A 15,941-nucleotide genomic window follows, 5' to 3' on the forward strand; every position below is an offset into this window, starting at 1 on the left:
TATCACTCAAATCGATTCACTATTGATCCGCACTCCATCCCATCCTGTCCCACTTGGAAAATGGTGCTTCATATGCCAAAATGCTATTTATTGACTTCAGTTCATTGTTTAATATGATCATCCTTCAGAAGCTGGTATTAAACTGTCCTCGTTTAGGCTCAACACCTCTCTCTGTAAATAGACCTTGGACTTTTTGACAGAAAGACAACATTCAGTCTCAAGCTCCTTCATGCTGAGACCAGCAACCCAGAGGGGTGCATGCTCAGTTGCTTCTCTCCAGTTGAGACTTTGAGTAGGATGAGATTGAGGATGAGAGCAGAGGACGGGCAGGTGTTCGGTGCCGCCTGCCTGCATTTGACAGGTCTTCCTCTTGCTAGCTGCTGTCAGAGGGAAGTGCAGGAGTCTTCGGATCCACATTGCCAGGATTGATCAGTTTGGGGTGAATTTGAGATTCATGTTGCATATGTTCCTGGATTCTGGTTACTCTTTTTTTTGCTGTTTTTGAGTAGTTTGATAGGAGCGGACTATGCAGACTGGGTGCTTCGGCGAAGAACGGCCCTGCGGTCTGCATTGGCTAGTGGCACAGCACTGAACTGAACTGAACTGAACTAAACTGAATACTACTGGTTTGATGTTTGATATTCAATGCGTTGTTCGCTCGCATTTTGTTGTTTATACAATTTGTTCTTTTCTTCGCGTATTGGGTGTTTGATGTTTTCTCGAACTGGTTCTATGATGTTTCTTTCCTTCCTGGTTGCCTGCAGGAGGACGAATTTCAGAGTTGTACTGTGTACACTTACTTTGAATTGAATCAAGTTCACAGATGATACAACAGAGAACAATGGTGTAAGCTCAACAACTTGAGTCTCAGTATGGGCAAGACTACAGAGATCGTGAACTTTAGGAAGGTACAGGCTGACCACTCCTCATCACACATAAATGACTACTCCATGGAGATAGCTAGAGGCTCCAAGTTTCTGGGAGTGTATATAATGGACAACCTCATCTGCTCCCTCAACACCACCTCTTAAGTCAATAAGGCACAGCAGTGTCTCCATTTCCTGAGGAGACTGAGGTGAACGAAGCTCTTCCTCCACACCATTCTAACCAGTTTTTTTTAACAGGAGCACCACAGAGAGTGTACAGACCAGCTGCATTACCTTATTATTTGTTAATTTATTTGTGGTAATATTACTTTATGTGTTGTGTGTGCTATATGTACTGTGATGTGCACCTTGTTACAGAGAACGTTGTTTCGTTTGGCAGTATATATGTATACAGTTGAAGTGACAATAAACTTGAACTTGACGGGGAGTTCCAAACATTATGGCTCCATAGAGTCTTACCCCCTCCCCATTATCCTTGTCTCCCCAATCTCTCTTCATTGAATAGATCCCAGAAATCAACCCACTGCACAATTATGGAATTTTGATGGGCTCCTTGATGCTGCACTTGATGAAATGCAGAAGTAGGCATTTTAAACATTAAATAATTTCTTTAGACAGTACATATTGGGGACATTACCAAGGTTAGCAGAACACAATTAGAAGTGAGATTTTTTTAACATTTGTAATTAATTTGTAATAACATTTGAAAATGAAACAGTCACTGCTGTGGTACAGTTAATATTAATTACTGTACTTAAACAAATTGTCTGCCATCAAACCTTAACTATTCAAGAATCATGGAAGCAGAGAAACTAAGACAAAAGTCAAGAGCAAGGAAGGGAGAAGTCAAAAGCTTGAATTGTAAATAAAGTGCTAGTATTTTTGCGGATCATCTAGACTGGGAGATAAGAGGAGACATGCAAAGTAGTAGGTGGGGGAACATATTTGGTAAATAATCACTTGCCAAACATTAACCAGACACTTAGGTGGGACTGACCAAGTTGCATATGGACAGTAAACATCCACATAGAAGGTCAATGTATCAATTAAAAAAAATACAAGGCATACACAATGTCTGTATTACCTCAAGGGCAATTAAGAATGGGCGATACAGCCGCTAATTTTCTTATTACTTGCCAAGTACATATTTAAATGGAAATTGAGTAAACATCATGCAGTAATTGCACCTTCTGCTAGTCCATAACAACAGTATTATCACTAGAGAATATAGACCATAAAACAGTACAGCACAGGAACAGATCCTTCGGTCCACAATGTTTGCCAAACCAGCTAAAAGGTAAATTAAAAACACCAAAAAAAAGTAATCCTTCGCTACCTACACAATGTCTATATTGCTCCATTTTCCTAACAACTATGTGCTTTCTATATGTCTCTTAAAAGTCTCGATTGTATCTGCTCTATCAGGCAGCACATTCCAGGCATCCACGACTCTGAGAAAAAAAACTTATCCCTCACTTCTCCTTCGAACTGCCCCCCCTTACCTTCAATGCATGCCCTCTGGTATTAGATATTTCAACCTTGGGAAACAGATACTCCCTGTCTACTCTGTCTATGCCTCTCATAATCTTATAAACTTCTATAAGATTTCTCCTCAAGTCTCCACCACTCCAGAGAAAACAACTCAAATTTTTTCAACCTTTCATGATAACAAATGCCCTCAAAACCAGGCAGCATCCTGATAAACCTCTTCTGCACCTTCTCTTGTTACTGTTACGAGAATACACATAAAATTAAGATGTTTGCTGGCCTGGGCTAGCATCAGTGGCATCAGCAGTTGGTCTGCCACCTGCCCTCAGGGGAAGGAGAGATAAGGAACAATGGAGCAGCGTCTGGAGATGTGTAATGAAGGGATGTGGGAGGAAGAGCTGTCTGGAGCGGCTCCCCCCTTTGAACCCTGAACTGTTTGAAGTGATGGACAGGCGATACCCCAGCAGGGGGATAAAAAGGGACAGGTTCGCTAAGACAGACACACGCCACCCGAGGTAACGAGACCCTGGAAGCGGTGCGCTTCTCACGAGTGGGTGAGAAGTCCCAGACAACGACAAGGGTGGAAAGGTACGATCAGCGGGAACCCGGTGTGTGTCCGCCCTTGCCTGGGTGCCGGGTTCACTGCAGAGGATCGACCGCATCTGGAGGAGGGGTCACAGTCGGTGACCTCAGGTGACATCACCAAGGACCCGCCCAAAAAGCTGTTTGTGAGCCATCTCGCTGGTCTGTGAGCCATCTTGCTGGTCTGTGAGTGAAGCCGTTCTGAATGATGAGTTGTTCCTATTCTATCTCTCTCTTCCCCCACATTGTCCACCGCCATGGCAACGATTACTGCGAACTGAACTACTAAACTGGACTGAACTTTGAGTCATTTTGAAATTGGTCATTTACCCCTAGACAACGATAGAGCTTGATTGATGCTGTTATCTTAATTCTGTGCACATGTGCGTTTATCATCGCTGAACTGTTGCATTTATTATCCTTTCGATTAATGTGTTGCTTGTTTCTTTAATAAAACTTTCTTAGTTCTAGTACTCCAGACTCCAACTGAGTGATCCATTTCTGCTGGTTTGGCAACCCAGTTACGGGGTACGTAACATTACGTACCCCATAACTGGGTTGCCAAACCAGCAGAAATGGACCACTAGTTGGAGTCTGGATTACTGGAAACTAATAAAGTTTTATTAAAGAAATAAGTAACACAGTACTCTAATCATAAGGTTATAAATGCAACAGGTTAGCAATGATAAAACACACATGTACACAGAACTAGGGTAATAGGAATCAACCAAGCTCTATCGCAGTCTAGGGGTAAAATGATCAGTCCTAAGTGACGCAGAGTTCAGTTCAGCTTAGTACAGTTCGCAGTGATCGCTGTTGTGCCGTTGGAGAGAGAGAGAGAGAGAGAGAGATGCAAATTTTGATTCAAGCAGATCTTTGATGTTCTTCGCAGTTGGCTTTCGGGCGGACCCTTTTATGTCTTCTATCCCGCTGTGGTCACCGACTGTGACCCCTCCGTTCTGGATTGTGACCGTTCTTCCGCGGTGAACCCGGCACCCAGGCAAGGGCGGACACACACACCAGGTTCCCGCCGATCGTACCTTTTCACCCTGTGAGTCTATGGTCGGTTCCCTCGAACCAGACCTCCAAACTCCCACCAATTTGTGGGGGCACACCGCTCTTCCAGGGTCTCGTTATCTCATGGTGTCGTGGTGTGTGTGGTGCCTTAGCGAATCTGTTCTTTTTATCCCCCTGCTGGGGTATCGCCTGTCCATCAGACTTCAAACAGTTCAGGTTCAAAGCAACCGGTCTGTCAATATCTGAATTGTGTTTCTTCCTCGTTAATCTCTCTTATTAGCATTGTCTCCTTTATCTCTCTCTCATTAGCATCAATCTTCTGATAACTTGGTTTGTCATCACACCCCTATCCTTCAAAGGATTTTTACTGGGGTAAAAATTATAAATACATTATTAGATCCACACTAATATACAGGGTTATCAGCTATTCGGCGAATACAGAGAACTTTAACTTTTCAACACCTTGACAGACAGTCAGCAATCACATCGTCTGTTCCTTTTATATGTATTATTTTAATACCAAATTCCTGTAAGACCAGGCTCCAACTTAGCAACCTTTTGTTTTTATCCTTCATAGTGGCCAAAAACACTAATGGGTTGTGATCAGTGTAAATTATCAGTGGTTTCCGTGCCAGACAAATATAACAAAGGTCGTCCCTCACAAACTTCACATTCTTTGGCAAGAGCTTAGTAAGCGGGAGGGTAATATCCGCAAAGTTTTTGCAAAACTTCTGATAGTACCCCACCATCCCCAAGAACCTTCTCAGGGCTCTCTTGTCTGTCGGGGTGGGGACTTCAGAGATAGCCCACACCTTAGCCTGCATCGGAGCCAGCTGCCCCTGTCCAACCACAAATCCCATATAAGTGACCTTCGTGTGGCCGAATTCACTTTTTGCGAGGTTCACTGTCAGGCTGGCTTCAAACAGCTGTTTAAACATTTCCACAATGTGCTCCTCCCACGTGTCACTCCAGACCACTAAATTGTCAATATACGCTTCTGCGTTCTTTAGCCCTTTTGTCACTGAATTAATCATCCTGTAGGAGTGTTGCTTACTAGGCTGACCTGATGTGACAACACCATGTACCGTCTCTTTGCATTGCCCCAGGACATCCGAACATATGCCTGCGTGCCGGTTAGTTAGCTTTATCAGCGGCTCGCTCTGTTCAGGGGTTAAGTGAGAGAACTCATCAGCAAAGTTGGCCAAAACAATAGAGTTCTCCCATTGGGTCGGCACCATACTTATCTTTTCAAAATGGGTTTTCCCCCTATCAGGTGGCACCCTAGCCTCATTAATTTTTGTGATAACACCGACTAGGTCTGCTCGCTTATCGTGCCAAGTTGTTAACATATCAATAGGCTGTGTTGGCTCACGTCTACAATACTCAATAATATCCTCCCTCATGCTCGGCCAGTAAAACTCTTTCATAATTCTATTGACTGTCTTCCTTACCCCAAAATGTCCACCGAGGGGTATCTTGTGGGCCAGGTTAAAAATCTCATCCCCATAAATTTTCAGCACTACCACCTGGTGCACCACCCCCCATTCCTCATCTGCGGGCACGGTACTTGGTCTCCATTTCCTCCTGAGTACTCCCTCCTTCACATAATAGCCCACTGGCTCACTTTTTAATTCTGCTTCAGAGAGAGCTGTCTCCGTCAAAACCATCAGCTCCTCATCTCGTTCCTGTTCCTGTAAATTCTTTCCTCGCTAATGATAAATCTACCTCAACTCCCTCACTTCCTTCCGCTCTACTATGCTCCTTCTTCTCACTTTCTAACCCCTCCTGGTACAAGGCTGGTAAAAACATCTCAGCTAAATCTACATTCGCTTCGGCAGCCTTTCTGGACATGCGCCGAGTCACTGCGCAGACAGGATAAACCTGTGAGTCTATGGGCGGGGCCTCAATCCGGTAGGCTGGTTTGTCAGTTTTACTGCTGAGAACACATTTCCGCCGGTGAAGTCATTACCGAGTAAGACCACCACGATCCATCGGTAATTCGGGCCTCACCCCTATCGTGACCGGTCCGGAGACCAAGTCAGTTTTTAAGTGTATCTGGTGCAAAGGTACTGCTTCAGTCCCTTTCCCAATGCCCTTTATCACACTGACCTCCCCAGTCTCGGTCTCTGAACTAAAGTCTAAAACACTCCTTAAGATCAGTGACTAACAAGCCTCAGTGTCTCTCCAGATCTGTACGGGAACCGGGCTTAACCCCTCCTTCATCGACACCAATCTGGCCGAAATAAACTTCTCACGCCCTTCCTGAACTTTATCAGACCTCTCCTCCCCTAGTGGTTTGTTTGCCAGCTCAATACAACCAGTCGGAATCGTTGTTTTTCCTTTTCCTGTCTCCTTCTTTGGGGCAAAGCACCTGGACGCAAAGTGACCGGCTTTCCCACAATTATAGCATACGACCCCAGGAGACTTCCTACCAAACTGCTCCCGGTCATCCTTATCCTTCTCACTAGTCTCCGGCTTACTTTCTGGCTTTTCTGGTGGACTCTCTCCGCCCTCTTGACTACTCTTCTGATAGCTTTTACTCGGGGTAAACTTTGCTTTGTGTGTCAACGCGTACTCATCTGCTAACTTAGCAGTTGCGGCTAAGGTTTCTGCCTCTTTCTCATCTAGGTAGGGCCTCATACCTTCAGGGACACAACCTTTAAACTGCTCAATCAGTATTAGCTGTAGCAGTCTGTCATAATCTCCACTGACCCCTTTCAAGGCGCACCAACGCTCACAATACATCTGCATTTCACGGGCAAACTCTAAATACGTGCGGCCCCACTGCTTCCTCACATTCCGGAACCTCTGCCGGTATGCCTCCGGGACCAACTCATAAATCCTGAGTATCGCCTCTTTCACCACATCATACCTCTGGGCATCTTCTGCGGACAATGCCGAGTAAGCTTGCTGAGCTTTTTCTTTAAGTACGCTCTGAAGCAAAACAGCCCACTTATCCCTCGGCCAGTCCTGACTTGCAGTGACTTTTTCAAAATGTAGAAAGTACTGATCAACATCGGCCTCCTCAAATGGGGGAACCAGCCTAACCTCCTGGGTCACCCTGAACCCTCCACCTTGGTTCGGCATGGGGCCCTGCGCTAGCGTCATCCTTAACTTCTCCAGCTTAAATTCCCTTTCCCTCTGTTTCTCTCCCTCTTCTCGTTCTAACTGCCTGTCCCTCTCTTCTTGTTCCAGCTGCTTTATTCTCTCTTCTCGTTCTAACTGCCTTACCCGGAACTCGTGCTCGAGTCTCAATTTTTCTATCTGCAGCTGCACCACCTCTCCACCAGGTTTGCTCATAGATACCACCTCCAGCTCCCCTTGGGGAAACACACCTTCAGATACATAATGCTCAATGATAGCTCTGTGCATCTCCGCTCTCCTCATTGTCGGCTTCCCCTTAAAAAGATTCAACCGTTTGGCAACAGTTGCCAATTCAGATTTCCTGGCATCCTCTAATACCTCCAAGGTTGGCGGCTTTAGAAATTCCTCAATCTTCATTTCTGCTGTTTTCCCTTTCTTTCTTTCAGGAATTTTAACCCAATCAATTTACCCAGTCCCAAATTTGGCGTTCAAAGTCCTGGACGAGCCCCCACTTATGTTATGTACCCCATAATTGGGTTGCCAAACCAGCAGAAATGGACCACTAGTTGGAGTCTGGATTACTGGAAACTAATAAAGTTTTATTAAAGAAATAAGTAACACAGTACTCTAATCGTAAGGATATAAATGCAACAGGTTAGCAATGATAAAACACACATGTACTCAGAACTAGAGTAATAGGAATCAACCAAGCTCTATCGCAATCTAGGGGTAAAATGATCAGTCTTAAGTGACACAGAGTTCAGTTCAGCTTAGTGCAGTTCGCAGTAATCGTTGGGGGGGGGGAAGAGAGAGAGAGAGAGACAGAGAGACAGAGAGACAGACAGACAAATTTTGATTCAAGCAGACCTTTGATGTTCTTCGCAGTTGGCTTTCGGGCGGACCCCTTTATGTCTTCTATCCCACTGTGGTCACCGACTGTGCCCCCTCTGTTCCGGATACGACTGTTCTTCTGTGGTGAACCCGGCACCCAGGCAAGGGCGGACACACACACCAGGTTCCCGCCGATCGTACCTTTTCACCCTGTGAGTCTATGGTCGGTTCCCTCGAACCAGACCTCCAAACTCCCACCAATTTGTGGGAGCACACCGCTCTTCCAGGGTCTCGTTATCTCGTGGTGTCGTGGTGTGTGTGGTGCCTTAGTGAACCTGTTCTTTTTATCCCCCTGCTGGGGCATTGCCTGTCCATCAGACTTCAAACAGTTCAGGTTCAAAGCAACCAGTCTGTCTATATCTGAATTGTGTTTCTTCCTCGTTAATCTCTCTCTTCTCTCTTATTAGCATTTTGAATGTTTCTCCATTGTCTCCCTTATCTCTCTCTCATTAGCATCAATCTTCTGATAACTTGGTTTGCCGTCACACTCAATAACATGTATACTTTCCATTATCTACTTACACATTTAAGTATGTAGGTCTAAACAGACTATCCTTTAGCTTGAGAAAGTGACAACATCTTCTCACTGTCCTGTCAAAGCCTCTAAATATTTTGAATGTGTCAACAGAGAATAGTGGCCAACCTCAAATGACAGATCTACCATCCCAAGGACCAGTCTGGTGAAGTATACTGCTTTCTTTTTATACTAAGTATGTCCCTCTTTAGGTTTGGAGACTAATATTGTACACAATGCTCTAGATGTAGTCTCATCAGGACTCATGATTAGATTAGATTAGATTAGATTATGAGGACACTCAGTCCTCGTTTATTGTCATTTAGAAATGCATGTATTAAAAAATGATACAATGTTCCTCTAGAAAGATATCACAGAAACACAAGACAAACCAAGACTAAAACTGACAAAACCACATAATTATAACATATAGTTACAACAGTGCAAAGCAATATCGTAATTTCATAAAGAGCAGACCATGGGCATGGTAAAAGGAGTCTCAGGTCCCAATAGCCCCATCATCTCACGCAGACGGTAGAAAGGAGAAACTCTCCCTGCCATGAATTCCTAGCGCCACAAACTTGCTGATGCATCAGAAGCACCCGACCGCAGCCGACTCTGAGTCTGTCCGAAAACTTCAAGCCTCTGACCAGCCCTCCGACACTGAGCACCGAGCACCATCTCTTCCAAGCGCTTCGACACCGCCCTGGCCACCGCGCATAACGCAACGCCGAGGACTCGGGACCTTCCCCTCCAGAGATTCTAGATCACACAGTAGCAGAGGCAGCGAAGCAGGCATTTCAGAAGTTTCACAGATGTTTCTCCGTGCTCTCACGTCTGTCTCCATCAAATCAGGATTGTGCACCGCACCCTACTTGACAGATATGATAACAGATATCATTCACCGGAGTGGCTGCTGCAAGCTGCGTCGTGCCGCCACTTTCTCCTCCCTCTATCTTCAAATGATAACAGAATTGCACTGCTACCCTTGTATTCAAATCCTCTGACAATGAAGACCAACATACTGCTTCCCTACACAACTACATGCAGAACCTGTTTGCTAGTTTTCAATGCCTTGTGTACAAGTCCTTTTAAAACATCAACTAGTCTTTCACCATTTAAAATACACAAGATTTCTGCCATTTGTACTTCACATTGTCCATATTGCATACTTGTCATATTATTTCCATTTAACTTGTTTCTGTCCTCCTGAAGCCCCTTGTGTCATCATTACTCACATCCCCTTAAGTTCATGACTTCAGGAAGCCTGAAAATGCTACATTTAATCCGCTCACTCAAATCACTGATACAAGTATTTGTGACTCAAGCATTTTTGCAATAAACCATGAATCGCTACCTGCCAATCTAAGAAGATTGATTATTTCTATTCTTTTTCTCCTCCCATTTTATTACACAACTCTCAAAACACACTATGTATTCAAACAACAAGAATTCTGCAGATGCTGGAAATTCAAGCAACACAGATCAAAGTTGCTGGTGAACGCAGCAGGCCAGGCAGCATCTCCAGGAAGAGGTACAGTCGACCTTTCAGGCCAAGACCCTTTGTCAGGACACTACATATTCCATGTGCTAACCTGTGGAACAGTATCAAAAGCCATCTGGCAATTCAAATAACTGCACCTACTAATTTCTTCTAATCTACTGTATTCAATACAGTATATCCTCAAAGAACTTCAAAAGGTTAGTCAAATACATCTTTATAGTCACCTCTTTGTAAACATTGAAATGAAGATCATCAGACCCTTGAGATTTATCAGACCTAGCTTATTTCACAACATTTAAATCAAACTATATCCAGATGTACATAAATAATGGCAGCCATACAAGTGAAGCCCTGCATGGCCTCTAAGGCAGCTGTCAGAAAAACAGCACTCCTGCCAGTCCTGTATGGCTTTAATATTGCACTGAAATGCCTACCTAGACCATGTGAGATTTCAATCCACATCATTCTATGTACACATGATGCCCTACTTAAAACTGATGCCAAAGAGTCAAAATATTAAGAGTCAAGATCAACACCAAAAGCAGATAAAATTAAGCTAAATAAATTCTGTAAGGCTTCCCCCAACTATCCAGCATGATAGACCTGCCAAGGCATTCAATGTCTCCAGGTGATAATGCCACCTACTATAATGAATTACCTTATTTATCTGCAAGATCCAGGATGACTTACTTCCACCCTAGTTTTGTGGAATATGAGATGGTTGATGTTGCCAATGTGGCAACCGCACACTGTTCTGAAACGCAGTTAGTGCCAATAGGATAGTTTGTGAGCTGCCTGCTCCCTCTACTACTTACTCTGGAACTCTTCTTGCTCCTAATGTGTAACTTTGAGTTTTTCAGCATTCCCTCAAAAGTTCCTTCTCAACTTTGAATAGTTATGTGTCACAGGAGTTAATGAAGATGCTATATTTCTTCAAAGGCCTTAAGCAAATCTTTGAAGCTTTTCCTCTACGCATCTGCTAATCCCTTCTAATGAAACCGAATATCTTTTTGAATGACTGCCAGTGGAGTGGCATCTATGCTCCACTGCAAAAACTGCTAAAGAAATGACAGGTATCTTTTTCTGAAGAACAATTCTTTTTTTTAAATCATAATAAGCCAATAGGTTTCACGAAGTGCATTTTTAACCACGGGGCAAATACTCTCTGTGAACAAGGTTAAAAACTTGTTTTTCAGACACTCCTGGGCCCCGAAACAAGTATTTTTGAAACATCATCATAGTTGAAAATATTTGGCATAGCTGCCTTGCTATTTCAAGAATTCCTGGGTTATCTGTCAGAAACCAGAGTTTCGCTCATTCCTTTTGCTCATAGCCCTGGTGATTACCTGATGAAGGTGGTCTTGCCGGTTGAGTATTGCCCAATAAGCAATACCATGGGCTTATTCTCGAAGTCAGCCTGCTCCAGAGCGGGCGAGTGGAACTGATGGAACTGGTAGTAATCCTCCAGGGGCTGCAGCCTCTTGTGGTACAGGGACCGCAGTCCATCGGACACCGTCTCAAACACCATCGAGTCCTTCCCAGAGGCCTCAGAACCAGACAGCCAGCTGAACATGGTACCCTGTCGGGACTCCGGATCACCGTCACTGGCAAGCCCTCACCCTCTGTGACTCTGCTCTTGGTCCCTCAGACTCCAGCTCCCGGACCCAGTCCGAGCTTCAAACGCCGACACACTCTGGATACCTGTCCACTCCCTCCCCTCGGGACTCCGGGTCACTCACTGCCTCCTTTCTTTCTCTCTCTCTCTCTCTCTCTCTCTCTCTCACTTTGGCTACCCTCTCTTCCTCCTTATCGCACTCCCTCCCTCACTCCCTCACACTATCTCTCTCAACCTCCGGGACCCCCTCACTCCCCCTCTCACACTTTGAATGCCCCTCTTTTACACACTCGGGATCCCCCTCACTCTCTCTCTCTCACCCCGGGTTCCCTTCACACTCACTCACTCTCTCTCTCTCCGGCTCCCCTCAGCCTCGGCACTGAGGACCGGCAATTGCTCGCTCGCGCTCTGAGACCAAACGTTCCGCGCGAGCTTCCGCCTTCCCGTCCGCCGGAAGCGACCGCCTGCGCCGCCACTTCCCGCCCTTCCGAGCGCGGGCGCTTCGCCGACTCCGGCTGCTGGTAAAGGTTACGGCGAAAGAAGGGCTGGGCGTAATGATTGTGGCTTCAGTTCCAAGTCTTGCTTTAGATGAAATGCCATGGGGCAGGAGGAGTGAGTGAGGGGTTGAGAAGCCTATGCAGAGGAGACAGCCCCTCCGGCGGAGGCTGTTGCTTCTCACACATTAGCCTTAACACGGTGTCTCAAGCCTCAGCAGTTGTGTGGGCTACTTTTTCCGCGCTAGGGAATATGGATTTTCTTGAGAACTTACTTTCTCTGCTACTGATGGCTTTCTTATACTTAGCCAGAGCAAAGCCTCTGGCAGGCGATCTCCAACTGGTCCAGTCTTTCTGGTTAATTGCTTGTCTTGCTGATGCATTGATCCTAAATTGTAAAAGTGATCCCAAAATTGCGAAGGCGGAAGATGTTCAGTCTCTGCTTTTGATGATGTATGACCCACAGAGTTTCTCCAGCAGCTTGTGACATGCACTAAAGCCAAATAATTTGTTACTTTATTATTGAGGGATGTTGTCACCCTGTGACATGAATTAAAAATATGTTCATAATTTCAGAATTGGAATAAGATTTATAAGCACTGACCTATGTCATGGAATTTGTTGTTTTGTAACAGCAGTAAAGTGCAAAAGGGGGAATGCTATATGTTACAATAAAAAATAAATAGTGCAAAAGTGGAATAGAGTTCATGAGTTCAGGGACTGTTCAGAAGTCTGATGGCGGAAGAGAAGAGGCTGCTACTAAATGTTGACTCTGCATCTTCAGGCTCCTGTACCTCCTGCCTTATGGTGGTAATGAGAAGAGGGCCTGTCTAAGATGGTGTAAGTCCTCAATGTTGGATGCCACCTTTCTGAAGCATCACCGTTTGAAGATGTCCTTGATGGTGCGGAGGTTTGTGCCTGAGATGGATCTGGCTGAGTCTACAAGCCTCTGCAGCCTCTTTCAATCCTCTGCATTGGAGCCTCCAGCCCAGACAGAGATGCGACCAGTCAAAATGCTCTCCATGCTACATCTGTAGAAACTAGGTAGTATCTTTGGTGGCATGCCAATTCTCTTCAAACTCCCAATGAAATACAGCTGCTGGCATGCCTTCTTTGTGATTGCCTCAATATGTTGTGCCCAGGATTGATCCTCTGAGATGTTGTTGCCCAGGAACTTACAGCTGCTAACCCTTTCCGCTACTCACCGCTCAGTGAGGAGGACGTGTTTTCACAACTTCCCCTTTCTGAAATCCACAATTAAGTTTCTTGGTTTTGCTGACGTTGAGTTATTGTTGCAACACCACTCAACCTACCAGTCTATCTGACCCCATATGCCTCCTCATCACCATCTCAGAATCAGAATCGGGTTTATTATCACTGGCATGTGACGTGAAATTTGTTAACTTAGCAGCAGCAGTTCAATGCAATACATAATATAGCAGAGAGAAAAAATGTAACAATAAATAAACAAGTAAATCAATTACATATATTGAATAGATTTTTTTAAAACGTGCTAAAACAGAAATACTGTATTTTTTTTAAAAGTGAGGTAGTGTCCAAAGCTTCAATGTCCATTTAGGAATCAGATGGCAGAAGGGAAGAAGCTGTTCCTGAATTGCTGAGTGTGTGCCTTCAGGTTTCTGTACCTCCTGTGTGTGGGTGGGAGTACTTGCTCACAGGGTTAGGGTGAAGCGTCTAGTGCAGTAGTGCTTGTAGTTAGTGCATGCTGTATGCCACATAATGCTCTCTGCTTGCAGCTATTGCCGCTGGCTAACCTGCTTAATAGAGGGTGAAAAGAGGGGCCTAGTGTGTAAGCCTCCTCCTGCCAGTACAGAGCCTCTCCACCACCAAGACTCCTGCAGTGCCTCCTCGGGGCCACACATGGAAACTGGGTATCTTATGGTCCCAGGCTAAACTACAGGGGATCTCGGAGGAGCAGTGCCTGGTGCCCGTCAACCGCTGTCCAAGCTATGGGCAAATAGCCCCCCTGCATTGTGGTATGTCTGTTGAGACAAGGCTAAGCGAGCACACCCTGACAGAAAAGCAATGCGCTGGCGGCGTGTAGTAGGCGGACCTCAACAGACCAAGGACCTGGCAGCCTCCTGCAGCCAAGATGTGGGACCGGTTGTCCTGGGATCACCCTTTCCACCGGGATTTACCTCATCATGGTGAAGATAGTGCTACTGGGGATGGCGCACTTTAAAATCTTTCTTGTGCAGGTCTCCACCTCTGAATCAGGAGGCTCCACGCAACCACCAAACTTCATAGGGAGCGGGTTCTGGAGCTGCAGTATGCAGACGACTGTGCTCTTGTGACCCATACTCCGGAGGATCTTCAGTTTGGCCTTGCTGTGACGGTGAGAGCGCACAGCAGGCTGGGGCTGACTGTCAATACCACTGTGAGGGGATCCAGGAATGTCCCTATTAACTGTTTGAAGAGAGACAGAGAGAGGGTTATTTACCACCGATATGTTGCTTTTGAAAAGAGAGAGAGACGAAGATTAACGGTTGGACTGTCACTTTAAGGCATTGGAAGTAACTTTGGATTTTTACTGAGTTTGGAGTTGGAGACAGCACCGAGCAGCTCGTAAGTTGCTATGGTGACCGACAGCAGGTTGTTGATGTTACTTCCAAGGACTGGTTGCCTGCTTGTGCATTTCTTCACAGACAAAGGAAGGAGGGACTCTTTGAATGACAGGTGATGCTCAGCCTGGTGAAATAAATGGGAGGTCAGATGATACAGACCTCAGACACATGATCTGGACACTGAATGAGCAGTGTTGTGCCCGCAGAGAAAGTGGGTTTTGGAGGATCGATTAGGCGGATCAATCCAAATTGCTATTCCAGCGGTGATGAAGGGGTTGACTGGTGGGGAGTTGTCTATGTGTCCACCCTTGCCGGGGTGATAGCTCCACCACAGGAAAACCGGTCCCCCTGGTTAAAGTCACAGTCAGTGACTTGTAAAGGATTTCAGAGGACGACGAGAAGATCGACGGCAACAGCTCACCTGAAGACTCAACTCTCTCTCTCTCTCTCTCTCCCCATCACTATTTAACTCAATACCACGAACTGAACTTTACTCAACATCGTAAGACTGTATCTTTTTACCCCTAGACTTAAACAAGCTTGGTTATCATACATACATTTCCACACTTACTGATTTACGTACTTTTATATATATTCATTGTTAACCTGTGTGATTTATTTACATTGATATTACTGTATTGCGTAGTTACTAATAAATATTATTAGTAGTTTATAGCAATACGAGACTCCAAAGTGGTTTCTATTTCTGCTGGTTTCTTTATCCCCGTCACGGGGTACGTGACATTAATTGGGGCCTGCGTCCGCGATATGAACAAATTGGTCGGGAGGCTGGTTTGAATTGATTGGGGGAAAATCCCTTTTGATTTGGACTTTGAATTGGTTGTGTGGAAAAACAGCAAAAATGGATGTTAGGGACTTTCTGAAATCACCAGACCTGATGACTTTGAAGTTAACTAAAAAGTATGAGTTGCGGGACATTGCTAAGAAATTGAAAATTGAGGTAAAGAAGGGTATGACTAAGGTAGAAATTCAAAGAAAAATAGCTGAATGTTATATAGATAAGGGAACATTTGATGAGGAGGTGTTAGAGTTGTTCGTGGAAGGTGAACCTACTGAGGATGAGCTTCAGCTTCTGTTGGAAGTATTAAAGAGGGAGCATGAATTGAAATTAAAACAGCTGGAGAGAGAGGCTGAAGGAGCAGAAAGGAGGAGGGTCTGTGAGGCTAGAGAGGCAGAGAAACAGAGAGAGGAGGCAGAAAGAAAGAGACAGCTCGAGAGGGAGAAATGGCAACGTAAAGATCACGTGGCAGAAAGGCAGA

General features: G+C 45.2%; 1 protein-coding gene across 1 annotated transcript in view; it reads right to left on the bottom strand.

Moving 5' to 3' along the window:
* LOC134349347 (EH domain-containing protein 4-like) overlaps positions 1-12,111 on the bottom strand; it is an 80,752-nt gene extending 68,641 nt beyond the window's left edge. The window contains exon 1 of the mRNA XM_063053516.1: positions 11,314-12,111. Within this exon, the coding sequence (XP_062909586.1) occupies positions 11,314-11,540 (227 nt within the window). The 5' untranslated portion in view covers positions 11,541-12,111. The remainder of the gene's footprint in view (positions 1-11,313) is intronic.
* Between the last annotated feature and the right edge of the window lie 3,830 nt (positions 12,112-15,941).

Source organism: Mobula hypostoma, chromosome 1, assembly GCF_963921235.1.
Source record: "Mobula hypostoma chromosome 1, sMobHyp1.1, whole genome shotgun sequence".
Lineage (NCBI taxonomy): Eukaryota > Metazoa > Chordata > Chondrichthyes > Myliobatiformes > Myliobatidae > Mobula > Mobula hypostoma.